The following is a 27,775-nucleotide window of genomic DNA, read 5'->3' on the forward strand; positions in this document are numbered from 1 at the left end:
AGCAGAAGCTTCTGGAAGAGTATTCTTCTATTTGTAGCACACTGTTTAAACAGGGTAAGATTGGTTTCATTTCCACTGGAGAATTATTTTAATGTACAGATAGCTTGAACTTCCTGCAGCTTTTGAAAATAGCTTGAATATTCCTTACTCTCCTAGTCAATGAGAAACAGGCTCTTCAGCAGCAAATAGAAAACCAGTTCAAATGCAAAGGAAACAGAATTTAATGAGAACACATTATTCTGAATAATATACATATGTACATTTTTGTAACTGCCTGACAAACCATTTCTATGCTTGAAAATTATGTCACATTAAATGAATTAAAAGAATGCTTTATTTTAAACCTTAAGTGTATTTTGCAATCTGACACATTGCATTTATTACTTTTCATGCCAGTATGGAGGTCTTCTCTTGTGAAAGTCAACCCAAATTCAAAAAAAAACCCTTCTGTTTGCTATTTTTTGCTATTTTTTAAATAGAACAAGCATGGATGGTATCGTGGGCCTGGTTCCTTCTTGTGCTTCTGCTGATTGTTTTTAAAAAATATGTAGGTTTTATACTGCATTTTTAAGCTATCCCTTTGTCTTTTGTGTTCACTGATAAGGAAAAAAATAATTAAAAATATCCCTATTTTCCCTAAGGAATTATTACTTGAAAAAAGAAAAAAAATAATTAAAAAATGGGTAATTCAGAGCACCCCAAGAAAAGGGATTTTCAGTCTAAAGAAAAATTGCTATTTCAAGGCAAGGTGGCATAAGCCTTTGCTCTCTTGAAGTTGTTGGCATTTTCTTCAGTATATTATAAAGAAGAAGTAGTAACTTTGGTATTTTCAGATGATTTGATTTTCTCTTCCTGTATCTTCATGTACACCTAGGAAAGAACATATACATAGATATATATAACACTTGTTCACAATGCTGTATCCACAATGCTTTCTTTTCTTTAAAAGAGCTGTTGCAAACATGTAAGCAAACCAGCAGCTCTAAACAAAATTCTTCAGCCTGAATAAGATCTGTGAGGACAGATTTGCAAGACACTAATTTTTGAATGAATTTTAATATGCATAGTATGCCTAGTTTTCAAAAGACAGCACAGGTTTGAGCCACAATAACATAATGGCTAGTATGGCATCCTGCATTGCTGCTCTTTCTGTACAGATATTTCTGTATCATATTGTAGGATACAGAATCATACAATATGATGATGTACATAGCTGTTCATACTGTATAACAATAATGTACCTGCTAAAGGGTGGTGGTAACCCTGGACTGAGCCAGTGCAGTCCACGCTACAGCCCTGTGTTGAAATGCCTGGCAAGGCTCTGTGCCCTTATTGCTCTTTAACAGCTGGCAGAGGAGAAATCTGTGAAATGGTTAATGATTGATATTAGAGAAACAGTATGGCTCAGAGGAGAGGAAGATGATGTAAAATTATCTTTATTTGGAGTGAAAATGAAACCTAAGTTACAAACAGTTTTTAGTGGCACAGTTATAACAGTCAGTGCTTATCTGTAAAAGCTGGCTAAACCTCTCACTCATTAGCTTTGGCAGACATCTTTGGATTTCTTCCATACGTGAAAGAACCTGTTCAGTTTCTCAAAGGATTTTTTTGTAGTTTAAAAAATGTCCAAGGGTTGGAAAAGAATCAAACCAAAATGGCTTAAAATAATCTGTTTAATGAAATACTGGAGTATGTGACAATCCTGTAACTCCCTGTGACTATGGATCCCAGAGATGGAGCAGAACAGTTGCCTAAAAATCTGATTTTGTGTTTTCCCTTTCATTCTTTGGAAGTCCAGAAGAGGTGAGTCTGCAAAAGACTTGTGAAAAGCAACTAAGGGAAGCATATGAATGTAAAAGTGCAAAGCCAGGTATCATCTCTCTTTAAGTTTTGACTGCAATTAAATTAGGAGCTTGTCAGTCATACCAAACCCAAGAGATTTAAAGAATTTAAATATTTTCCAGTAGCATTTCTACCTTTTAGGAGCTGGGGCACATAAAAAAAATTGTAATTATTTAGACTGTCAAAGGCATATGTGCATGTGGGGATGAAAGGATAAAAAGGCTGATAAAAGCATGAAAAAAAGTGGAAAAAGCTATTCCCAGGTTTTAGGCATTGGCTAGTCTGCAAATCTGCTGGTACTGTCACTGGGATTTCTAAGAGCAAGAGAGAGAACACCAGCTAATTCTGGTGAAGATACATTCACAGACAGGATTCGAAAGATTCTCAAACTGTAAATCTGAGAATTAAACATTGCTTTTGACCGATTTTGCTTTACACATTCATTTTAATAAATTCAATTTAATAAATCACAGCAGCTCCATTTAGAACTGGGAATAAGAATAAAGTGATCACTTAACTAACAAATCTTTTTGGCTCCTGTAGTATCTGTTCTTTTGCTTTGTACAAAGAGATTCCTGCCATAAGCAGAGTGAAGGCATGTTTTGTATCAGTTTTCCTCTGAATATTGCTGATTATTGTACAGATGACTGCATACTGAGTCTGTGGGATTCATCCATAAGTAATCATTACTTTGCACTACAGGAGTTTGCAATTACTTTCCCAGCTTCATTCTCTGTTCTGTGGTATTTTGTTTCTTCCTTATACTGAAATGGAAGCATCCTGCTGTAAGCACCAGTACTGACTTCATCATCCTTATTTATTTATCACTCATAGTGCTCCTTCTCAGCAGGTCAGGAATTCAAAAATTCATGAATGTGGTCCTTCTAATCTGAGTAATTTTCCCAGTATCATGCATAGCAGATTTTGTGCTATTAGTGAAAACTTTTTCCTGTTTCCTTTTCAAAATATGAAATATGAAAAGAGCAGCAAAATTGGTTTATGCAAACGAGTCCTTTACAACTACAGAATATATTTTGCAAATTTTAAGTTGAAATCTGAACTGTCACAAAGTTCAAGTTACCTTTTTGTTGTGTTTATTCCTTTTTTCAGAGGGGTCACGTACCAGTGAGAAACTTGAGAAGGAAGACGTGTAAGAGGAGGAGTAGGAAAATATGTACTTTATGAATGCCATTTTTTACACCTGGTTTTAAAAATCCTAGGGTTCAAAGTGAAAAATTCTGAGCAGAAGAAAAAGATCATTAGTAATTCAGTGTTGCTTTCTCACTGACCGGCTTGTTTTGACAGGCATGGCTGCATGTTTACATGCATAACGTGGACACACAGTTGAAGACATAAACTAAGATATAATGACTTTTTTTGTAGCGTAAGTACCACATGGAAATGCAGTCACATAAACATTGTGATTACTCAGCCAACTGATTAGCATATTGTTAAGAGTGTGTATTTTTCTTTTCAACTCTAAAAGAAACAGAACACATTAAAAAACCATGGAAAATGAGATATAATAAGCTTGTTACCAAATAAAGTCTTGTGTGCTGTCCTTAATTTGTAAGAAAAACTATATTCACAATAGATTTATGGCAGCTATACCACAATTACAAAGAATTTAGTGTATTCACCCTTCTTATGCTATGAAGTAATATATAGGAGATGATTTGAACAAAACCAGGTCTATGAGACATAAGCACAATGTGCTGTGGCCTTCCTGGCATTGAACTCAGCAAAAGTGTTTCTGTGGAATTCCCAGCCAGGTACCACACAACAAGAATTGTTTTGCTACAGAGACACTGCTTACTTAAGTACTAGTTTGTTAGAATTTCAGTGACTATTTTAACAACCACTGATTATTATTCAGCTGACCAGTTTCAACATTGCAAAAACCCCCAGCCTAATTCTACTTGGCACAAGGCTGAGAGGTCTGGAGGCCATGCTACCAATTAAACTGCTTTGATTGAATATTTAACCTATTCAGTAGGAAGTGCTGATGTTTCAGTGCCCTATTAAATTAAGTGGGAATTTTAATTTGAAGCTGTTTTTGAAGATCTCACCTTTTGTTTTTTACACTAACAAAACTGGTGTAATGAAACAACAGACGAGTCTTGAGGAAGAGTGGGGGATTGGATAGGAAATGGTGAAGGAATTAAGGTAGCTTTTATCTTTCCTTCCATAATCCTCTCAGTGGAATCAAAAAACAGCTAACAAAATGTAAATTGTTCTGGATGCAAAAGTATTTGTTTCTGAGCTTCCACGTGAGTGAGCACAGTCTGTAACTTACTGTTGGTGGTCTTGTTCTGGCTGCTCAGGAATGTGCTGAATAACTTCATAAACTGTACTTAGCATATCCTGGCCTGCAACAAAGTCAGGGCCAGGAACAGATTGACTTGAAACCTAAAACCAACAAAATTATTCCTACTGTAAGTACAAATATGAAAACATTCAACAGAAATTAAACTGTTAATGAGACTTGTAATTTTTTAAACTTTTCATCAAAGTTTTGCTCATGGATTGAACAGGAAATCTCTGCTAGTTCACAGTTCATTTTGAGTAAGTTCTTGTCACATAGTAAGGCAAGTATTAGTTTGAAATTCATTTAGCTCCTTTAAAGATTTAGGATGCAGCTTTTGCATTTTATACAGCAAATGCTTTATATTAATGTACCACAAGACCAGAAAGGAACATTTACTAAAAAGAAAAGCAGAACAAACAGTAAAAAAGCAGTATATATTCAGGGCTTGGGTTCAGCATAAAACGCCCACTAGCGTGTCAAAGAGAGAGAAATGCATGGAATTTCCATAAATCAAGTAATATTGATTTATCAGCATATTAAGTATAATAATTTCCTCTTATGTCATGACAACAGATTTACCTAGACTCTACACCTATAAGGAATTATCAGTCTTTCTGCCTATACCCAATCCTCCTTCTTCATTATCTACACTTCCTTATTTTCCCCTTTCTCTGTTGACTAAAATGAATCAGTGGATCAAATGCTGACTTTATCTGCAATGCTTTTGAGTAGCTGAACATGAATGAGTGGAGTTTCTCCTGTTTCTTGAAATTTTACTGGAAATTATAGTAGATTTCATTGCTTGTACATCCCCTGTTGTTCTTGGCATTGCTCTCTCCCTCCTGACCTACTAAGGCCCTGATCCTGCAAGAACGCAATATTGTGATATGATCAGCTTAAGGGATATAGAATCATAGAAGGTTTGGGTTGGAAGTCCCTAAAGATTATCCAGTTCCAACCCCTCTGCCATAGGCAGGGACATCTTTCACTAGACCAGGTTGCTCACAGTCCAATCTGACTCTGAACTCTTCCAGGGATGGGGCATCTGCAACTGAGATAACTTTCGGTTGCCTCGCCATCCTCAAAATTAAAGAACTAATTTAATCTAAATACACCCCCTTAAGTAATAAAATAATATTACAGTGTGCTTAAGGCTGTGATGATCTAGGGCTTGATCTCTAAACTTAATAAGCCTCTCACTGGCACAAACTGTAAAAGAAGCAGTTCAGCTGCTCTGTTTTCTAAAAGTCTTTTATCTCTGCTGCTGTAAAAGCCTGTCCTCTTCACTAACATTTGCAGTAGCACTTTAGCCCCATAAATGTATATTTCAAACATCTAACTCCATCAGAGAAGAAAAATTAATCTATGACTGTTTTTTGACATCATGTATTATGAGTACTAATCATAAAAACAAATTAGGTGTGACAATGTGACCCTGTGACCATGCTTTAAGAGCTCTCCCTTACCTGAGCAGATTGATGCTCTCCAAAGTTATGAGATTACGTTGCTGACAATTTTCCCTAGCAAAGAGAATGTCTTTCTTCTCTTTCCTCCCAGTTTTACCATTGTCCTTAAATTTTGTGGCCCTGTTTCTGATTTTTTTTTTGGTCCTTTTACACCATATCAGAATGGTCTTCTGCTATGCAGTAATGTCAGCAAAGACACAATGCAAGGAAGCAGCAAATGTTGCAGGAATTATTTTCTGCTAGCAAAATTCCAATGCTTAACTCCTACCCTACAATACACAAAACCAACCAAATAATTTTTGTGAAATACAGCTGAGACTTACCTTACATTTACACTTTAAATAATTCCCTGAGACTTTTCTGCACTGCCAGGGCTGAATGTTGCATGAGCAGAAATATTAGGGTCAAGGGAGAAAATGGCATCACAATAGTACGCTTGCCTGTGTGACACAAGTGGTTCAGTGCTACTCAACTACCCAACATTATTAATATTCTTTTAATATTCTTTTAATATAAGGTAGTCGAATGGAGATTGCTGTCTTTAGAGCTTGGTTGTTCCTTACTTCACTATGTTGATTACAAAGTACTGAACTAGTAACACAGGAAAGAAAGAAAGAGCAAGTACTGGGTGAACAGTAGCCATGAATATGGTGTCATGCACACATCAGTAAAAAGCAAGAGAAGCAAACCTACAGAAGGATTCTGGTACAGATATTTAGTATACCTAGAGAAACAGACGAGAAACTGTTTATGATGTAAAATCACATACCCTAGAGCCACTGGGAAGATCTGGAAAAGTGATGAACTCATATATCCCAAAATCATCCAAAGCACTTTCATGTCCTAAAGTTAGAACAAAGATTTTAAAGAAGAGGTATAATATGAACCTGGAAAATAATGACTGGCAAGGTATTTTGTCGTAATTTTTAAAACACCCAAATACTGCTTGTGTGATCGGCTTTAAAGCACTTCCCTGCCAAGCTCCTAAATTAGTGCGGAGTGAGGCAGGACAGCTGCAGAGCTGGTGTGCATGGTACTTGGTGATTTCCCACACCTTGTACCAAGTGAGGAGCCTCTTGCCAACCTCAGAAACAACTTCTGTAGAGACATTCATACTCTCTCTTCTGGAAGGTTAAAATGACCAATTTACTTTCATTTCCCATAGAAAAGAGGCTGAATAAATAAACTCAGCATATTCACAGTGTAGTGAAGCAATACCATCTGGATGTTTTACAATTCTGAGAATAATAAAAGGGAACATGGTACCTAGAGATGTCACATTATTATTTGGGACTTCAGATACACCTTGTAGTTAGGTGTATTTAGGTGCAGGTAGTCTGCCCTCCCACTGTCCAGGAGATGTGAGGCTCTTGGTTGTCTCTTGGGCATCATTCCACATCAAAGGTTGCAGCACTAAAAACAATGATGAATTTCTATCCTTTGCTATGACTTTGATGGACCCTCTGTGCTCAGGTGAATGTCCTACCTTCCTAAGCTTCATATACTTCTCTAGTTGTGAATGTAGCAGTTTATGATCTGCTCTGATGCATTGGAAGAAAGGAATGGGAATAAAAGTGATATCCATCCAGAGGATGGCTGGTCACTAGCAACTCCTGCCTAGGATCAGGTGAGAAGCATTGTGGAGGGAAAAGAGGCAGTGAACAAAACCTCTCCGGGTCCTGATAACACAGAGAAAGGCAGAATATGATAGAAGGTTATGTATGGATACTGCAATGTCATTAACTCATGATTTTGATAACAACTGATACCATGAACATTTTCAATTGTAATCCTCCCACGGTGTATCACCTTCTACTGCTATCCCACAATAACACTGATTTAAGGCATATTGGTGACAACAGTGGAATACAGGTATTCCAATCCCAGAATACTGGAATTAATAGGTAGAATTCAAGACAACAGTACATACTGCTATGAGCTCCAGGCATGAGCTAAACCCATGCTGACTTCTCATTTAGGTCTGATCTTAATTAAGCTATCATAGAGCATAGAGGTGTGCAACCCAACATAAAAATACACTTTCCTTCCTTTCCTTTTATTTTCTAATCTGTATTTTGTGATGATATTTTTCTTTTTCGGGAATGGACTTTGACCTTATGCTCACACTTATTTCATTAGCATTACCTGAAAATGCCTGTGCCTTTCTGTAATCAGCCTCTGCCCTAGAAAACATAAACATGTTTCTCAGTTTGACATCATAAGCCAAGGAACGAAAATTAATATGACAAAATGCAATTCTCTGGATGGAAAGTACTTTTAGATGTAAGATGAATTGTTTTTCTACCTGTTCTGTAGCTTCTGTTGTATCACTGAAAAGAAGAAAAAAAAATTATTCTTTTTGCTTCAAGAGTTCAAAAGAAGAGCTGGACTGTGCTTAAGTTTTACATACCTTTATGTGGCTGATATCTTTTCCATAGGAATAAAAAGGCCATAGCTAGGATCAAAAATAATGAAATTCCTGTTATTACTGCAAGAGAAGACAAAGATTTTCCTTTCTGGGCCAGCTTTTCCAACCCTGTGAGAAAGAAGATGAGTACTGTATTTAGTTTCTTTTTCTTTACAATGTGCTACAATGACACTGAAAAATTCACCTTTTAAAACTATTCTGAAACTAGTAAACCTGCATAGAGATACAAAACATATGCAAAATTTGGGACTTGTGAATGGGTAATATTTATTTTTCCTCACAGAGCTCCTGAACTGAAAAAGCAATGATATGCATATCAGAAAAGACTTCAAAGCAGGTTAGTGCCTAGAGCTAAATGGAAGGCAGTAAACGTAAATCAAAAATTACAGCATCAAAAAAAGAAAATGCATATTATAACTTAAGGTATAGAGACACTGAACTACCAAAAAGAGAGTGAGAGAGCAACTTGTGCTAGATTGGAGGGAAATCCTCCTAGTAGTTGGGAGCTATAAAGTAGGAGAAGACAAAAGATTAATTTGACTTTTTGTACAGATTTTTAGATCACTGACAGTCTGGTTATTTATCAAACTACATCTGAAACCAAGAAATTATCAAAGAATCAGAGTCGGTTGGCTGGAAAAGACCTCTAAGACCTTTAAGTCTAACCTATAACCAAAGATCAACCTGGCACTAAGTTCTATGTCCAGTCTTTCCTTAAACACCTCCAAGGATGGGGACTCCACCATGTTGTTTGTATTCATACCTAAATATTTTCAAAATATTTATTTCCTTTGCTCAAGTCTTTTGCTGGGATATGCATTAGCAGGACTTTTCCAGCAGGATGTTCTGATACAACACATACACAAATTGCATATAATTACATACCTAGAAGCACATGGAAAACATTTGTAATGAATTTGCAAAGACAAGAATGTGAAAGTTAGGAAATGCCAGACATGTTTGCTTGTGCACTCTTAGTTTCCTTCCTTTGCTCTGAATTGTGCAGAATTCATGTAATTAGAGTACAAGCCACAATCCATACTGGTAAATTAATGCTGCATATTTGCTAGTGCCAGATTTATAAGTACAATTAAAATGTATATTATTTAGCTGGATGTGTTCCCAGTAGTCGATGAACTCCTGTGCAGAGGGCTGCTTACCTCTACTTACACCCATGTAATTCGTGGGCATTGTGCTGGCTACATGTGCAGGGGTTTTCATGTAGATTAAATATGAGGATTTCTAGACAGATGTGTCCTAAAGATATGGGAAGATAAATCACTGCAGTTTCACCAATTTTTTAAATAGTCCTTCAGTGTACTGCTTTCCTTAGGAAGAAAAAGCCCAAATGCTGGAGAATCAGACTAGTCCTTAAAATTGTTCCTTAAAGTGAATAATTTCAAATGTAGACGCAATAAATCACATCTCCATAGATATTTCAGTGCAGAAAACAAAGATATGCTCTTTGCATGCATTTAACACACTCAAGCTGACTAACCTTGAAAACTGAGATACCTCATCTTATTTTAGAATCATGGCTGAAAATGGGCAACAACTTAGTGCAACTATTGATATAACTGTAACTTAAAAAAATAATTGTTTTCTAGATAATTTTTAGGATTAATTAGACAGCTGTCTATAGCACCATATAGGTGAGTTTCTGTCCTATGGGGAAGTTGTGTAAGGTCTTCTGAAACATCAGAGTTTCTGTTGCTACTGAAAATGGGGTTTCTGGTATTCTGAATGCCATAGCCCAGACTCTTTATTATGGGGGTAAGGAAATGGAATATGGAAAATTTTCATAGTCTTTGATATGTATGTTTATTCATTTGCAATGTGAATTTAGCCTGAGCAGCACCACTGACACTGAACTGTGTGTGAATTCACACCTCTTAAAATCAGTCAGTGCTGTTGTGCAAAGTGTAGCCTTGACATGTCCATTTAGTGCTATTTGAATAAACACTCATCTAAAAGAAAATGGCTCCAGAGGGGGAAAATATCTTTTTCTATTTTTAAATACACTAAATAAAATGTTTTAATAAGATGTAAGTAAAATATTTGTAATTAGGAAATCTACTATTTTAAGCGCAACCAACCATGAAGCTGTGGAGTCTTCCCTCCTTTTGGCCTTTGAAAGGAAATCTCAGCTAAATATTACATGAGCTTCCTGGAGAAATATCATGTTTATTTCTATAAACACATGGTTCTGGTTGCATTTTCTTTCACTAGTAACCACAATATTTCGTTTTTGAGTGTGGTATTCTTACTATGAAATTGCAACCCATATTCTTCCCAGCATACTGAAAGCCCTGGATTCATGATGAATCAGTGAGTAGCCTGAATCATGGACATATCTTCTTGTTTACCAGACTAACAAATTTGTTAGCTCTTTGCTCAGCCCACGTGAAATTGCTTTGTTAAATTTTCTAACAGGCAATCTAGTAATTCTTGTTGGACATTAATAGCATATGTTCCTTATCTGAAAATACTTGTATCTGTCTGTAATGAGAAGAGACATCAGACTTATCTTGTTCTTTGCTCTATGCTTCTGGAGATTTTCTGAAAAACTGCTTTGTTGCTATTGAACACAATCATACAGGAGCTCAGATTATACTGTAGGAGCAATGAAGGTATGTGTTCTTCAGAACCCAGCAATCAATCCAGAGATTCATAAATATGACAAGGAAATAATTTACATGAACATTGTAATAAAATCCCACAAAACCTCAGTGTCTTAGTGGGTTGTGTTCAAGCTGTCTCACAGAGCAAGTAAAACCTTATCCCACAGAATGTCCAAAAGCCCCTTTACCATATTCTTAGCAAGACCTAAATTTCAACACAATATTCTAAGAATGACTTCCTTTTTCTGGGGCATCCACTTAGATGTTACACTTTACAGCAATAAAGTTACATTCTTACCTACAGATGTAACAACAACTGTGAAGTGAGTTTCATCTCGTTTGCCAGTCACGTTGTTGAAAGCACAGCACATGTAATCCATTGTCTTCTGGGCCACTTTATCAGATACAACTTCCAGATGGGGTCCATATTTGATGACTTGAGTGGTATTGTCATCCCTTTGAATCCATGAATAAGTATTTGCTGGATTTGAATCTGCTGAGCAGTCAAACAGTACAACTTCCCCCATGTCCACTGTAAACACTGCCCCTATGTTCAGACCTTTGTCTGATTTGACTCTAAGTCCATAAGGTCCATCTGCATTGGGAAAAAAAGGGAAACACAGTGAGAAAATGAAAATCAAAGAATATAATTGAAAATTAATCAGAAGTGTATTTCTAAAGTTAGAATATTTAAGTTACACTAGCCTTTAGAATGGCTGGCATTCAGTCATTTTAATGAAAAGGCTTTCAGTTCAATCACTGGATCTGTGCTAGGCTTAGCTCAGGCTACACCCACTTAATTCTGGTCTAATTGCTGTTTAAGGAAAGAGCATGGCTCCATGTATTTCTCAGTATGATAAAAAGAATGAGAACTGAAATCAGTTGGATTTCTATGAAGTAAAGGAGCATGTCTTCTTCAGGAACATATCTGATTTCTACTTCAATGCCAAACTTACTGGCAGAAGTAATTTCCCTACAAATTTAAAAGTGAACAAATTGGCTTGGTAATGTTACCTTCACTACAATAATTTGCAGTATAAAAATTATTTAGGAAACTAACTTACAGGTCTAATATTGAGTGGGGTGTGCCTTAGATAAATTTAGAAAAATTTTTCCATAAATGACTGCTAGAATAAATTTCAACTTTCCCCCTATTTTAGTAGGTTTGTAATACTAAATAATACTTGAAATACTTAAATCATTTAAAATACTTAAATAATTACTACTGTAATTATGCTTTTTCAAGAGCAAGTTCTTGTGCTGCAAGTTGCTTTTCTGAATATAATTAGAAGAAGCATATGTTGTTCTAAAGTCATGGGTTCATTACTCCAAATATTGAGCAGAGGAGTATTTTTAGTGCAATCTGCATAGGAAAATGAGAAGGGAAACAATATACTTAAATATTATAGAATATTTCTCATGCTGTTTTTACTTGAACATTTCAGATCATTGGGGCTTTTATATCTTTACACGTTAAAATTATTTTTACAGTTACTTAAGTATAGAAATTTACATAGAGAATATAATAATTCAAGTGTGCCTTATTCAATAACTTTTTCTCATTTAAAAAAAACAAAACCAAAAATCCCTAATAATTTTAATGTTGTTGATTCCCTGAGGACTTGCATGAATAATCAAAAATGCACAGACCTAATATGACAGAGCAAAAGAAGAAAATTTCCTTTTGCTAGGATGCCTGAAGATCAGTAAAGCTACCTCATACAGAATGGTGTAGCATAAAACACACACAGTGCTGTACCCATTGCAGAGAGTGGAATCTAGTAAAATTTCCACCTTCCTGTGGTTGTTGGGAGAATTAAGATAATGTAGTTGGGTTCAAATGGGAAAATCCCTGCTACATGAAGCTGCACACTTGTATATTTCAGAACTTTATTTCCCACCAGGAAATTCAGGATCATGTTAGAACGTTCTCTAATACACACTTCTATTTACTGTTTGCCTTTTTTTATGAGACTCATTTATTCTTCAAGAGCACCTAAGCCACCAGCATATAGCACAAACCAGGCCATTTTGTGTGCAACTCTGTTTTTTTCTGTTTGTTCAGGCTTAGATAAGAGACTATAGACCACCAGATATGACCTCAGTTTAGCTCACTTTTAAGTAAATATCCATATTTCACAACGTAAACGTGTCAATCTTTTAATTTCCTCTATTTATTTCCTAGAGGTAAGCTTTTTGCAACCTCATTTTAAGGAATGGCCAACATCATGCATAATATTTTCTTGGGAAATGCAACACAAATTCACTGCAGCATGAATTAGTGCTGCTCCCACCGACATTGCAGCAAATAAGTGCTCTGAAGAATCATGGCTTTTCTTTAGGTTCTAGATGCTGGGCTGTTTTCTCACAGGCTCTGCAGCTCCTGAATCACTTGCTTTATTGTCTCCAAGAGCCAGCTGACCCTGTAATGACCATTTCTGTGAAGTACAGACCTATACCCCATTGTTTTGGCTTGGCTGGCCTCACTTGGGCTGCATGTTTCTGTGGAAGGGGAGCTTTTCACATGGGCTCACCTCTTATAGGCATTTACTTCCCTTTTTGAAATCTGAAAAGAGAAGGGATGTACTGGCCTTTGATGTTTTTCATAAATGAATTAAAGACCCTCACAAACTATGTATAGGCAGGAACATAGTTTCTTTTTTACTTTTCAGAGCAATTCAGTGGTCCTTCCAATCCAATTCTCCCTTCTTAGGAGAATTATCTTTTATTTTCACAGGTAATATGACTTTGATATATGTTAACAGAGATTATTGGTAAGAATAGCTGACTGATTTCCATGCTCTCCTCGCTGAAATTGGTGGTTTGCCATAGTCTGCAAAAGAATTGGAACTGAGTTCTGCTTCTCTATCAGTATCATAACTGTACGGCATAAAGAGATAACACCGAGAACTGGAAGCTGCAAATTGAAAGAAGTCATTATGCAAACACTGGCACACACTGGCTGGGGAAGTAAGTTGGAAAAAACCAGAGGGGTTATCTTAAGAAATAGCCAAATCTTGGCAAAATCTGAAGAGTGGCATTCCTAACTGAAGTCAACACAAGGACTGGATAACCTTTCTGCTTTTTTTGAAGCAATATTTTGCCTCTCCTGGGCATTGTGTACATCAAGGTTGCTAAACAATGGGTAACTGACAGTTATGCACAGCTTCAAGGATGATTCTGAAAAGTAGACAATCAACCATTCTCTCACTAGTACTAAGTATATTCTATCCTTTGGAAGACTTGAGGAAGAAAATCCCACTTAGTTTGCTCAGTTCAACTCCATCAACACAGTAAAACAGTGTCTGCTGCAGCCTACAGGACAGCAACTTGAAATAATTTGTTTCTGAGTCACATGACTGCAATAGCCATGTTCCAGGCATCATTATCATCATAACTAATGGAGAAGCAGGATAATATTAATAAGACATGAATTAAAAACTGCTTTTCGTACTCAGTAACAACCCACAATGATAGCCTTCATGGATGGCTATTTTCCCGTTCCAGTATTGCTTTCTGCAGAAGACTGCCTCTTGTCTCAGTAAAACCAGTTAACTAAATGATGTGTAAAAGACTAAATCAATCTTTCTGAGTAACAATTTACTGCTCCGTGGGAATATTTCCAATTGCTCCCATCACTACGAGACTGGCACAGTTTCCAAGCAGATGGCAGGTATTTACCGTGAACGACCTTTTCTTTATCACCTCCAGTAAATCTCCCACAGCAATGACATATGGCACAGAGAGATCCTGGGGCCTGTCCTGGATTGTTATTGGCAACTGGGAGCTGGGAGACAAAGTACTTCTGCAGGCAGAGGCTGAACCAAATTGGTGACTTCATACAGCTCAGGAAGTAAGACCCCAACTCCCATTGCTGACTTGGATATGGAGAATACCACAGGTATTTGAAGTCTTTCAGCATTGCATTGTTTGCTCTTAATACCTTTTTTTTCAGATTTTAGATTATGCACAAAGCAAACCCTCAGTTCCGATGAAGAACATTCAGAAAATGCATATACAACAATATTTACACACTTGGAGAAAAAGTGAATCTCAAAGTTTTCGATAAAGCTGTATATCACAACCATTTAAACAGCAAATGTTCAAGAAATGTGGACACATAAGAAACTTTGAGATTTTAAAATTCTGGTAAACAGTAGGTCAAAAACAGGTTTCTAGTTTAGAACTTGGACAGATTTTACAAATTTACTGAAAAATACATGTAATTGAGTGAGGAAGAAGGGGGGAAGCAGTACCAGAGCTGGGACTGAAGGGCATATGTGTTGTCAGAGCAAGTGGCCCAGACACCTGCCAGTGCTATCAGTGCTTTGGAGACAATCCCATGTGTAACAGGTCAGAAATTCAAATCTCACACCAGCTGTGCAAAAAACAGAGCTGTCTGAAAGGTAGCAAGGGTGGCAGATGTTTTTCTAGCCTGACCAAACCTCGTTGCATGGAAGGGGCTGTCAGGCTGGATACAGTGTCCCAAGTTCTGTGCAGGTTCTCTTTGAAGACAGACCTGTATAAGGCCAATTCACAGCTCACAGTAGAGGAGCTGCATTCATACACCTCCAGGTGTCATTCTTGGCACTTTAAGCACATAAGTGAGCTGAGATTGTGACTCTACAAAAGCAGGCATACAAAAATGTGCTACCTTGAGGAAAGAATGCAATTGATTTTTTTCTTTTTAATGTCAGTAATGATAAGTTAAAGTTCTATGAGTGCTGGTTATTTCCTTGTTTATCACGATTACTCTGTCAAATGAGATGGAAGCTCAATTAATACTTGCCATGTTTAGGACTCTGCAACTGCTTCTTCATCTTTAAGTCTGCTCTGCTGTCAATTTTATAAGCTGCACATAAGCTTATATCAGGTCACATCTAACAATGTCCTCATTAATCTTTGTTAATTTAGGCAGTTTTTTTTCTCTTCTCTTAGTGCAGTGTAGAGACCCCCCCCTTCCCCCCCTCATACTTTAGATGCAAGTCATCCCCTTATCCAATGAATTCTTCCAAGTTATAACAAAAATCTCCGAACAACTAGCAGAATAGACAATCGGAAATGAAAGGAGATGAAAGGAGGAGGAGGAAAATATAAGAGGTAGAGAGGTAAGAGATGTAGGTTCTGAATATGTTGGTAGTGCAATCATAACAAGCTGAGCATGGGCTGTCTACCAGCTGCCAGAGCCTGGGGAAAGCAGGAATGAGCACCAGCCTTTGGCTGGACAGGAATTCAGTTCCAGTCCTTGCAGTGTCCCTTCCAGACCAGGCCACGGGGTAAACTGGCTATATCTGAATAGGACTGGTGGCAAAGGAGGTCCTGGCCCTTTAAATTTCAGCTCTCCTCTGCAAAGGATAATGTGACCCCTGAGGACATGGGGATTAGAGCATAGCAGGTGACATATGTGTAGCATGTGCTACTTGAAAACAGAGGAGGCACTGGGAATTCCTGACATGGTCCAAAATAAGAAGGCTCTAAGATTTATTGTATAATTGTTGAATGGTGATTAAATAAATATTTTGTTTGCTCCAACTCAATTAGTTTCTCAGGTGCCTTCATTTCCAGTCAAAATACCTGGCTACCTTATGGTTTATTCTTCTGTCAAAAATGGTCTTTATGCAACTCTTCTTGCTCCCTCATGTTTCCCGTTTCATGTGGAATGCAATAACTTGCAGCTCTAATTTTGCTAAGCCTGACTGAGATCTCTGTGTCTCTTCTCCATTCCTTTCTTTCTTTCCAGTTCAAGATCAGCATTCTGGGATCTGCAGGGACAGCATGAAGTACTGCACATGTGGTGTTATCTTCTGTGTGCCATTAGCATTCCCCTTGTTTCCTGGTTGGAAATACATTTCCCACTCCCCTAGAATTAAATATGTCTTTCTCATGCCTGAATCATGCTGAACATTCATGAACTGAATGTCAGTTCATTGATATCTGGTGATAGCTCAATCACCTAGGGTTACTGCCTTGATTATTTTCTAATCAATCTTGATCTTATCAGCAGAAGTTCATGTTTTTTATTCTCTGAAAGGGCATGCCCATTTATTTTTTTACTAGCAAATTTCACCCCAGCTGTATTACTCTGTCAAAGTCATTCAGTCCTCCTATTTAATGTCATAAATGAACTTCATTGAGACACTCCCTATCTTCTTTCTGGTGCCATTAATGGAAATATTAAAAAAGATTGGACTCGAAATGATCTTGAGGAAACCCGCTAATACCAGTTCTTCAGCCTGGTACTTCCTGTGCTTAGCTTTTTGATACTATTTGGTGTCTTCATTTATGACAACATTTTCATGTATAATGATAATAATTTTCTCATAATTTTTTTCCTTTCAGTCACATCTGAATACATCTGTGGAAATTTTGAAGTTTCTCTTTGAATTCTGCAGTAGAGACTGATCTTTACAACTGCAAAACAATAAATAATTTTATGATCCTGTCTTAAGTTAGAGCTACTACAAACAAGCTCATTTTGAATACAAGCTCACATACAATGTTGAGAAAACAATCCATGTTTTCTGCCTGTTTTCATATTTGGAGGCACTCCTTCCAGCAAAATCATTCACACAAAGATAATAATGAATATTTCATATACTCACAATATATGGTTGGTGCAATTATCTCACTTTCCATTGCACTGACAGGGTTAGATACCAGACAGCTGTAATTCCCAATGTCTTCTTTTACTGCAGGAACAATTAGAAGTGTAGCATTGTTTGGTGAAAAGATATAATTAGGGCCAGCATGAAGAGGCTTCCCATTTTTCATCCACTGGTAAGCTACCCTTGTACCTCTATCCACAGTACATTTTAGGGTAATATTCCCTACATATTCCACTACTCCTGAAGATGGTTCAGTATGTACAGTTGGCTTTGTGACTGGAACTGTAAAATAAAGAGATATGAAGGGTTGTTAAAGTGACAAGCCATTATATTATAGTCTTCATGGTCAAGGTGATTTAAATAGCAATCATCATTCTTTCTCTAAATTACTAATAGTTCAAATTTTACCTCTTAAATGCACTTAAAGGTTAAAAAAGAAGGCCATAATCTCAGCTGCTGACTGTAAGAATTGTTACCGGATATAAATAAAAGCAGACTGTTTAGACTACTGGTAATAGGATAAAGGCTTCAGTCACGTGTACCATGGCCTCTTGCCTCATACACAAATCACTGAGTCCACAGAAATGGAACGAGCACAAAGCATGACACTACCCACCATGTGTGATCTCAGCATGGCTGCCCACAGCTTTGCCCACACTGGGCACCACTGAAATCTGGGCAATCTCTCATGAGGATGTCTGCAGATTGGGATGGGTTTGGGAGTTAAACGGCAGCTACAACTCTGTCACCTCAAGATGTTGTTCATCTCATTCCTTCCAACCCTGAAACCTTCAGTTACAGGATTCCCTCTGTATAACACATAAATTACAGAAGCCTCTTGTCATCCTTTTAGATAATTCTTTCCCATTTCCAATTTCTTTTTTTTTTCTTTCTTTTTTTTTTTTTTTTTTAAGTCCCCAATACAAAGAGCAGAGTCTAAAGAGGGAAATTCAGTAAATTTATGAATTCAGATCTGGGCTTCTTTTACAGACCACAGCCACTAGCAAAAGTCAATGGCTCCTTTTGTTACAGGAGGAGAAGTTGTTCAGGGAAAAAGACTATTTGAAATTCAATGCATCCTCATGATAGCACAGCAGAAACTTATGAAATCTTATTTTTTGTCTAATGTCTAATATCATCTTAAATGTCTCTATACCTCTTCAGTTTTTTACTTGTGATATAGAAACATCAATCAATATATTAATTTTCTTTAAAGATGACATATTTTTGTATTCCCTGCAGCAGCAGTAGAAAAAAAATAACATAATTGTTTGCATTTATTCATGTATGGTTGCATCAAATAAGACAACATTGCAACTGGATACTAAGAACCAGGGCTTCAGAACTATTGTAATTTTATTTTCAATGTGAAGATACCATCTTTTACTAACTTACCATCAACAGCTACTTGAATCTTTTGACTTGCAGTTATGGTCCCATTTCCACGGACATTGACTTTTACAATGTAATTGCCCTCATCACTGAGATGCAATGGGTTAATCCTCAAAGATGCATTCGGTGGCATAAGGGTAAACTTGTGCTGGTATTCCAAGTCTGGAACTACTCTTTGATTCACAGAGCCAAGCAAGTATTTTGGATTACTTTGAGACCTCTCAAAAAGCCATATTATCTGTATTTCAGAAGCTGTAGCATTGAAATTGTAGTCAACAGAAAGATGAAGTGGCTGCCCCTCAATACCATGGATGGTATGAGATGGTACTGTCAATTTTAAGGCAGAACAAATGCCTGCATAAAAATGAAAGAACAAACAAATAAATAAACAAACCCAAATCACAAAAACTCAGATGAGAAATTTTCACAGTGAAAAAACTCTCAAGGCTAAAACTTACATTTTTTTTGCCTGGTTATAACTCAGATTTTAAGTACGAAAGGGACAAGAGCTCATTGACCTTGGTGAAGCTGGATCTAACTACAGAGCTCCAGCCTCATATTACACAAAAAGCCAAAGGAAGATCTTTTACTGACGAAAGTTTGACAAAAATGAGATAATGTACACTTACCTTAATGTATAAAATATCTTCCCTTTAAAATATTTCCTATTTCTAGGTCTTACACTGTCTAACAGCCTTGGATTGTAAACTCGGTTTTTATGATTTTTTTCTGGGTTGGTTTGGCTGGAGAGGAGATTCTTAGGTACTCTGCCAGTTATACTAAGAAACTGACTGAAAATCTGACAACCACCACTTTCATGAATTCTGACTAAAACTACATATAATTATTATTGCTGACTGCTCTGTACCTGTAAGACTAAATTCAAGAAACATTACAAAGCTTGCAAAATTCAAGCATTCCAGTCTTAGGAAATTGCCAGAATTAAGCCCTGCTGTTGATATGCACTAAAGTGAAATTTTCAGCCACATGATTAATTCTGTTTTCCAAGAATTCTGTCTCTGTTATGGTGCAAAAAGGATACTCCTCAGTTAATCACTGTGTTTCCTATATATTTTTAAAAATATTTTTTCCTTGTGCTGGCCTAAGACATATTTATAGAACACTATTAAAGCTTTAGTCTTGGAACGAAGTAATTGATTTTCACATTAACTTTTCCATGGCACTCATGAGAACAGCAATGATGTAAAGAATTGACATTAATGAACTGACATTAATGAACTGACCTCACAACACCATTTTAACTGATAGGACTTTAGAGATGAAGAATTTAAGCCCAGAGAAAATTAACAGCAAAAATACAGACTCATTTTGGATGATCAATTTGAAATATAAAGGATAGGATTTTTCAAAATACATATAAAAACATTTTGGTATGTTCAAGATGCAACTCCAATTGACTCTAGTTGCAGGTTTGATTGCTCAGATTTGTGTTCAATACTGGTGAAAAGCACACTGCAAGTGGTAAAAAACACCCTAGAAAAAAAGTAACCTCTTCTAAGCAAGAAATGTGAAAACTATGATGTAAGTAATCCATCTGCTACTGCATAAGAACACACTGGAGACTGAGAACGCACTGCCTTGGTTAACACGCAATACTTTCACCATAAACCATCTATCCTTTTCCTGCTAATGATCATTTTTTGGTTGGACTTGATGATCCTTGAGGTCCCTCAAACCTGAGATTCTGTGATTCTTGACAGGCTTCCAAATACCTGTAATGAAAAAGTAACTTCCCAGCTGATGTCCATGGAATGCATTTCTACCTGGAAAGAGCTGGGTGGGTAGGGAAGAACAGAAGGAGCAATGTATGAAAAATATGTGACTGTGCTCATTAATATAATGCAGAGCTAACTTTGTTTCTTACATTTCCTACTTTCATCTCATTATTCTTTATGACAGAAATTGTTAAAGGTTCATTTATGTCCAATTTCCTAGGTTATGTGACAGGGAAAAAAAATCAATTCAGTAGCATAATGTACACGTCTTTTGGGTTAGAAAAATCAGATTTCAGTACACAGTTGTTTGCCACCAGTTAATGGCAAAGCAAACTTGTTGGGAATGAGGGTGGGGACACAAAAAAGGAGTGGTGGTTACAGATGCAGCACTAATGCCAGTAATTAATGTTAGAGGTACCCTGGAGTGTGAGTGGACTGGCTCATGTGTAGCCAGCAGTGCTGTACAGAATCTACCCCAAAAAGTAATTTTGTGGCTGGCTTCCCTTTTCATAAAGCTGAGCAATATTACATTCAGCTGAAGATAGCTTACAGCATTTCTGAGGGCATGGCAGGGAAGCCAAAGGAAAACACTGCAGAATACTAACAGGGAAATATACATAATGACAGTGAAATCCTTTGACAGAAAGTCTGGCAAGCCCCCATTAATGGGGCTAAGGAGGAAGTAGACAGGGGGCTTCAGGCTGTATGGACTTTAATTTGCAAAGGACTGGCTGGGGTTCAGCTGAAATAGGAGGAGAACAGGGTAAAAAACAGAGGAAAGTGTAGAAAAAATGTGGAGTGGCTTAAGTGGAGCATACATAGGACAGAGATGTTTACATGCTTAACTTTTTAGATGAAAAACCTAAACCAGATGATGCACATCAAATTGAAGCCTGCTTCTCTACCCCTTTTTAACAGTATTTGTAGCCTATTATACTCGCAATTTTCTAACACAGCACAACTCTTCAAGGCTTCCTAGACTCTGGTTAATAGGATACATGAAGTATTTTGTTGGTTATTCTAACACTTCTCAGATGTTAATATGCTCCCTGACAGCATTCCAGTACAAATCAGATTTAAACTGCTGTTGTCCGCTTGAAAAAGAGAGAAAGATAGTAACTCCTCAGTAGAATCCTTCATGAAATATTTAATGCTAGAGATCTATTTCATATAACCTACCAATTATATAACCACCCATTTCAATTTTTAGATCAACTGGAATAAAGTCAAACACATCTCTCAAATACAGAGAGATCTGTAATTCAAATATCTGTCCATATACTTACTCATTTTTTATGTATGATGCTATTCAATTTTTGGGTTTATTTAGCTGTCAATAGAAGATTGTGCTGTTGGACAACACTCCGGTAACAGAAGAAGCGCAATCATAAAATTTGGAAAACAAATAATATTTCTTACAGATCGGTTCCTGCAAAAACTTAGCATAACCTCAGCAGGTCTTGTGAGCACCAGGATAACTGGGACCACCAGTATGGAAGGTGACAGCATAACAGAGTAATGAAAACAGAATCAGGGCTGGAAAACGTACTTTTGTAGCAGCTAAAACCTGTTGGAATAGAAACTGCTAATTAACTTTGTTCCACTTGATTTACAGGGAAAATTGGCTCTGTGTAGTGTCTTGAAAAGACATTTTGATCCGTAATTGAGGAAATTCTTTTAGCTGGGACCAGAGGTGGTGAGGGCAGAAACCCCATTTTCCCCTCAGCTCCTTCAGGAGTGGCTTTGGATATCTCCAGTTCTTGTTGCTCTCTCTGGCTCTGCTGGAGTGATTTTGTGGAGTGCCAGCATTCCATAGGAGCTTCCCCATGTCTGGTAGGACAAGGGAGAAGGCAGGCTGAGACTGGGGCAAGTTATTAGATAATGGTGCTCTGTCAAAGGCAAGGGTTTTACAGGAGCAGTGATGGAAATATTCCAGTCTTAGCAGAGATCATGTCTTCTGCAGTCTGGAATATTCTTTATTGAGAGGGCTATTCTCTTCATCAAATGTGTTGTCAGGCATTAGAATGGGACACACAGGGAAGTGGAAGAGTCATCCTCCCTGGGGATACCTCAAAGATGTGTAGACGTGGCACTCAGGAACATGCATTAATGGAGAAATTTGCAGTGTTAGGTTTATGGCTGGACTTGACGCTCTTTAGGGTCTTCCCCAACCTAAAGGGTTCTATGATTCACTTGTATTAGGCTAATTTTGATTTTTAATTTAAACTGGAGACTGTTATGACTAATCCTTGAATTAAAGTTAAATCAAGTTGAATTAAAGAAAAATCAAGCCAATGTGTCAAACTAAATTAATATTTTTCAGGCCCAAATTCCATAAAATTCAAGCCTATCCCTACTGCTTTACAAACATAATACACTTTTTTTTCTCAAGATGATGAAATTCCAAGACCTGACTTTTGTATAATGATTGTAAGGGCTGAACCACAACGACCTCCATTTGGAGCTCAGTGATCTGTGCTTTGCTTCCATTTCACATTGCTATCACCAGTATTAGCAAGCACAACAGAATTGTTGACATAAAACAAGGGCTGCAGTTTTAGTTTAAATAAAAAACTATGACATAACTTTTGAGTTTGTGGCATAAACTGAAACCTGCTTAGCGAGATTTTAGCATTCTCTGAATTTAACATGCACATCTCCTTGTCAAAGTGAGTTTGGATTCTCAACTGCTTTTTAGCGTGTTCATTTAGCCCTTCAGCTCTCCTGAACTTGGTGCAAAATGTCACTAGATCAGTGAAATATATTTTTTCCCCCTGTTTTACTAGTATGTTCATTTATGGAACAAAAAACCCCAAACAACCCAGATGTAATGGTCCAGGAAAGCTGTAATTTCTATACCTCCATTTATATAATGGAAAATTTGGGAATACTCTTCCCAAGATTGAGATTTTTCCTCAAGAAAAAGTTCCACTGAGCTTTGTTACAGGATTTAATTTTATTTGCTGAGGTCAATGCCTTCAGTGGCATTTGTGTCATGTGTCCAATGCACCTGATTCTCATCATGTCATGAAGTATGGGCAGCACATTTCCTTTACTAGAAAATGTGTATATCTGGGTAAGGATGTAAGACTTCATGGCAAATAAACCTGTACTCTAAGCACTCTGCTTGCATGACAATAACTCTTGAAGGATTTTAATGAAAAATATCCAATAAAGTGGTAAAGCAGATAAAACCCAAAATCACATTTTTTTATCAGCCAAACATTTTTCATTTTTAAAGAAGAAATCCAATAGTCATATAAAACATCAACCCTTATAAGGCCAAAAGTCTTGAAACATTATTGAGCTCAAAATCAAGGAAACTAGGTGACTCTATAATAAGTTAGAACTGTGAGGTTCACAAAGAAGATAAAAGTTGTTCCTATACATGAAGGATTAGAGGATGCACTCCATTTGCAATATTATATATTCCCTCTATTGACATTTACAAAAACAATTAAATACAGAAAAAGGTAATTGCAGTAGTTTGTAGAAATAAGCTTATCTAACATTTGATCACAGTATATTTCTGTCAAAGTACCTAAAACATCTATTTTTTATCCATTGCATGGATAACAAATGCACACTTACAAAAACTGCACCCAGACACCAAACAAATGCACTATTAATGGGGAGATATTCTTCAGCTGACTAAAAGCTTAATTTAGTTTCAGTGTCAATTACATTTAGATGTTACATAAAAACGAATTAATAATAAAGAAGTGAAAAATAGTGCATCAGTTCTGTCTCAATAAATTTTTAAACAAGTGTATAACAGCTTCTGTATAATCTTTGGTTTAGAACCTGTCCAGCCTCACTGGTTAAAAAGAATGCAAAATGTATGTTACTCAATAAAATGTAATAGTATGTATTAAATCAATACCCATGTTTTACATGTAGATTATGTGTATTTAATCAATGCCAAGTTTTACATAGAGATTATGTATAGCACTCATTTTTGTTCAGCTGCTAGAACTTTAGCTTCACTCATAAAACAAGCTGCCACTAGCAGATGAAAAGCTTTTAGGCTACCTTCCTAAAATCAAACATCTGACAATACAACAGAAATATCTGAAAATTTATAAAGATAAATCTAATAGAACCAATTCACATTTCCACAATGACAATCAAATATAATTCATACTGTATCTTACCTACAAGCAGAAAATATATTTTGCACTGTAAGTCCCAAAAGAAGTTGGCTAAAGGGCTCCATGAAAGCATCCTGTCCCACACAAATGCCACTCTCTCAGCACTAAGCCAGGGCTTGGACCTGCAGCTGCTGGTTTATTTGCTAGGGAAATCAGCAATGAGTTAACAGGTCCTATCCTGTCCCCTGCCTTATGTGATTTGAATATGTGTATACAAAGAACAAAGGGAGTGGAGCACCTGTTAGATGAGGACCCATCTTCATTGCCTCTGACTTTATCATAACCCTTCCCCAGCAGTCACAGTAAATATGACACAGAATGTAATAAATGGGGCACACAATACAACGTACGTTTAGTTAACAGAAGTAAATGCACCAGGTGAACAGGTTGTACAGTTATTAACTTTCTTTAGTTATAGTTTCATAAAAAATACTGTGATGCTACATGCTTATTTCAAACTAAAATTAGTATTCAGAATATTTTTTTCAGAACTTTTAAAATAACAGCCTCTCATTTTCTGTTACAAAAAAAACCCACAAAACCCTGTTAAACAGCTGTTAAAGAGCCTTTCTAATTTTTTTCTTAGCACTTTCAAGCCCATAACTTTTCTGTATTTTTTTCCTTAACATAAGTATAACTCAGCAAAGAATTAACTCCCTTTCTCTAAAGAACATGTGATGTCAAGTGCCTATGACACATCTTTGAAATGAAAATCCTATGGCTAGAGTGGAGAGCTTCCTACAGTTGTTAACTGCTGATTATTGTTTCTTCTCCATTAACTTACATCAGTTTAAATTAATATTAATGTAGAGTTTGGATTTTGTCCAAAGCTGTCACTCACCATACAAATCAGCAGCAAACTGGACAAACCCTCCCAGAGCTGTGCAGTAACAGTTTGCAACAGCAAATATTAGCAGTGACAGAGGTGGTTTAGCCATACAAAACCACACAATATTTTTCACTAAACAGCACTTAGGCAGACTATTATGGATTAACAAACATTAGGCTAGACTGCATTGCACTTTGTGCAGGAGCAACTAGTAGGAAGGAGTTGCCTCCCCCTCACTGTGTGCTAGGAGCAGGAGTCCAGCAAGGTGCTAAGCCCCCATCAGAAGGGATGAGCACTCAATTTTTACCTTAAAGAGAGGTGAAAACCCCCAGGTGCTTCCAGGTCCAATGAAAGAAACACAAGGGTTATTCCAGGTTAATAAAGCAGAAGTACAGTGATCCCACCAGAAATAATATCACCACCTGAAATATCTCAGGAGATAAAGAGGGTATTTCACATATTCCCAAAAGCTTTCCATTGTCCTGCCCACCTGAATGTTGTTGTTTGGAAGCTGCTTAATCCACCTAAATGTAGGCTTGATATATCAAATTGCAACCTTTCATAAAACCTAGGTTAGAAATTATTATCTACTTGATTTCACCAGGAAACAAAATATTGGTCATAGATCCTAACTAAGTTCTAACTGAAATAATGGGACCTTTAGCATTGGAATAAAACTTGTGTTGGCACATTAAATGTCCCATATGGGCAAAGAAAATAATAATAAAAAGGAACAGGAAAGCAGAGTCATGTTTTTCAATTGTGTCCTGTAATTTCCAGCATTTTAATATATTATTGATGTTATTAATATACTGCAAGTTTTTATGCAAACTCACACAAATGTCGTGAATGTGGAAAATGGATTTTTCTTTTCAGCAGACTTGTAGCTTGAGCTAGTTTTTAAATGGCATTTAGACTTAATAGAAATCAAACCTCCCTCCTCTTGAACAGAAGCAACTACAATAAGGCAACACTATTTGCAGCACCAACAACCTGCAAATTTTAGCTATTTTATTATATGAGAAGTAGCACTTTGTTACGTGCTACACTTGTTAGAGGTTTTCCACGAAACAATTACACGGCATTCCCAATGGCAGCCAGAAGTAACGAGCTCCTGCCAAAGGAAGCAGGAAGGGACCATGGCTCCTGACCCTCCCTTTCAGCGTGTCGTTTCAAAGGCACCTGCTCGTACCTGCCCTACCCTGCAACAACCCAGCAGCAGCTGCGGCGCTGAGTAACCGCAGGATCAGGAGACACGCGGAGCTGACCCACGTGCCCTCGGGAAGGAAAAAGCCCTTTTCCTACAGGCACAACCGTGCCACAGCCCATGTGCCGGCGGCCTCACCCTCGAATGCTGCCTCCACTGAAGCAAAGACTGTAGGATAAATTCTTTTTGTACTGATATAAATTAGATTTAAAAAGCTATCTGGTGGGTTTTGGAGTGTGTGTTTTTTTTTTTTAACTGCTATCAATACAACTAAGTAAGAGTGACACAAGCTTCTTTTGCCGACGCAAAACGACATCCATCACCCGTGGTCAGGCCAGACGCGCTCTGTGCCTAACGCCCGAAAGGACCCGAGACAACCAGGAAATTCTCCTCGTCTACGTGTACGCTCTAGCTTGTCTCCGTACACAGAGTCCCGTTTTATTTTCTGAGCTCAGCAGGTCCAAATGTACACAGGCAAGCCCCAATACTCAAACACCGCAGCCGCAGCTCCAGGGCCCGCCCTGCCGCCAGCGCTGCCGGGACTTGTAGTCGGGCCGGCCGCTCGGGAACTACCGCTCCCAGGGAGCCGCGGGCGGGCGCGGTCAGGTGGCGCCCAACATGGCTGCGCCGTGCCCCGGCGCCTTGCGCGGCCGCTGAGCGCAGTCGGGACGGCGGCGGGGCCATCATGCAGAAGATCAAGTCGCTGATGACCCGCCAGGTGAGCGGCTCTTCTCGGGGGGTGACGGGGTACCGCTGCGGCCGTCCCGGGATCTCCTCGGGGCCGCCGTGCCCGGGCACTCCGGAGAGCCGCCGGTGCGCGGGCATCGCCCTCTGTCCTGCCGGGGAGGGAGGGCTTGGGGCGTGCGGGCTCCTGCTGCACACGCATCCGCCTTGTTTCTCTCTCCCGAGAAATGGAAGCGTGCGCAGGTGCCAACGCGTAGCTCTTGTCACAACAGAGAAATCGTTGTTGAAGATGACAGGGCGGGCCCCTGTCAGTTTGCTTTTTTGACATGCAGTTTTGAGCGCTGGGCTGTGGTTCTGTAACATGGCTTTGTCTGGCAGCAAATGCTTTTGGTCCAAAGGGAGGCGAGGCTGAGAAGGTGCCAGGGACATATTTGGGTGGGCACATAGTGAGTGTGTGCCAGAGCACTCGGTGTGTGTCTGTCAGCTCACTGCTGTCTGCTACTTGT

At 37.8% G+C, this 27,775-nt stretch overlaps 2 protein-coding genes across 2 annotated transcripts in view; one reads left to right on the forward strand and one right to left on the reverse strand.

Annotated features, from left to right (window-relative positions):
- Positions 1-203: 203 nt before the first annotated feature.
- Positions 204-27,269, reverse strand: HEPACAM2 (HEPACAM family member 2). Its single transcript, XM_059837934.1, has 10 exons — positions 27,074-27,269; positions 18,666-19,016; positions 17,268-17,552; positions 10,964-11,260; positions 8,027-8,152; positions 7,922-7,946; positions 7,762-7,799; positions 6,386-6,459; positions 4,139-4,251; positions 204-870 (listed from the first exon to the last, which is right to left on the reverse strand). The coding sequence occupies exons 1-10, from the start codon at positions 27,267-27,269 to the stop codon at positions 861-863; spliced, it is 1,515 nt and encodes a 504-aa protein (XP_059693917.1). The 3' UTR covers positions 204-860.
- VPS50 (VPS50 subunit of EARP/GARPII complex) overlaps positions 27,150-27,775 on the forward strand; it is a 78,831-nt gene continuing 78,205 nt past the window's right edge. The window contains exon 1 of the mRNA XM_059843296.1: positions 27,150-27,303. Within this exon, the coding sequence (XP_059699279.1) occupies positions 27,271-27,303 (33 nt within the window). The 5' untranslated portion in view covers positions 27,150-27,270. The remainder of the gene's footprint in view (positions 27,304-27,775) is intronic.

Source organism: Haemorhous mexicanus, chromosome 1, assembly GCF_027477595.1.
Source record: "Haemorhous mexicanus isolate bHaeMex1 chromosome 1, bHaeMex1.pri, whole genome shotgun sequence".
NCBI classification, from domain to species: domain Eukaryota; kingdom Metazoa; phylum Chordata; class Aves; order Passeriformes; family Fringillidae; genus Haemorhous; species Haemorhous mexicanus.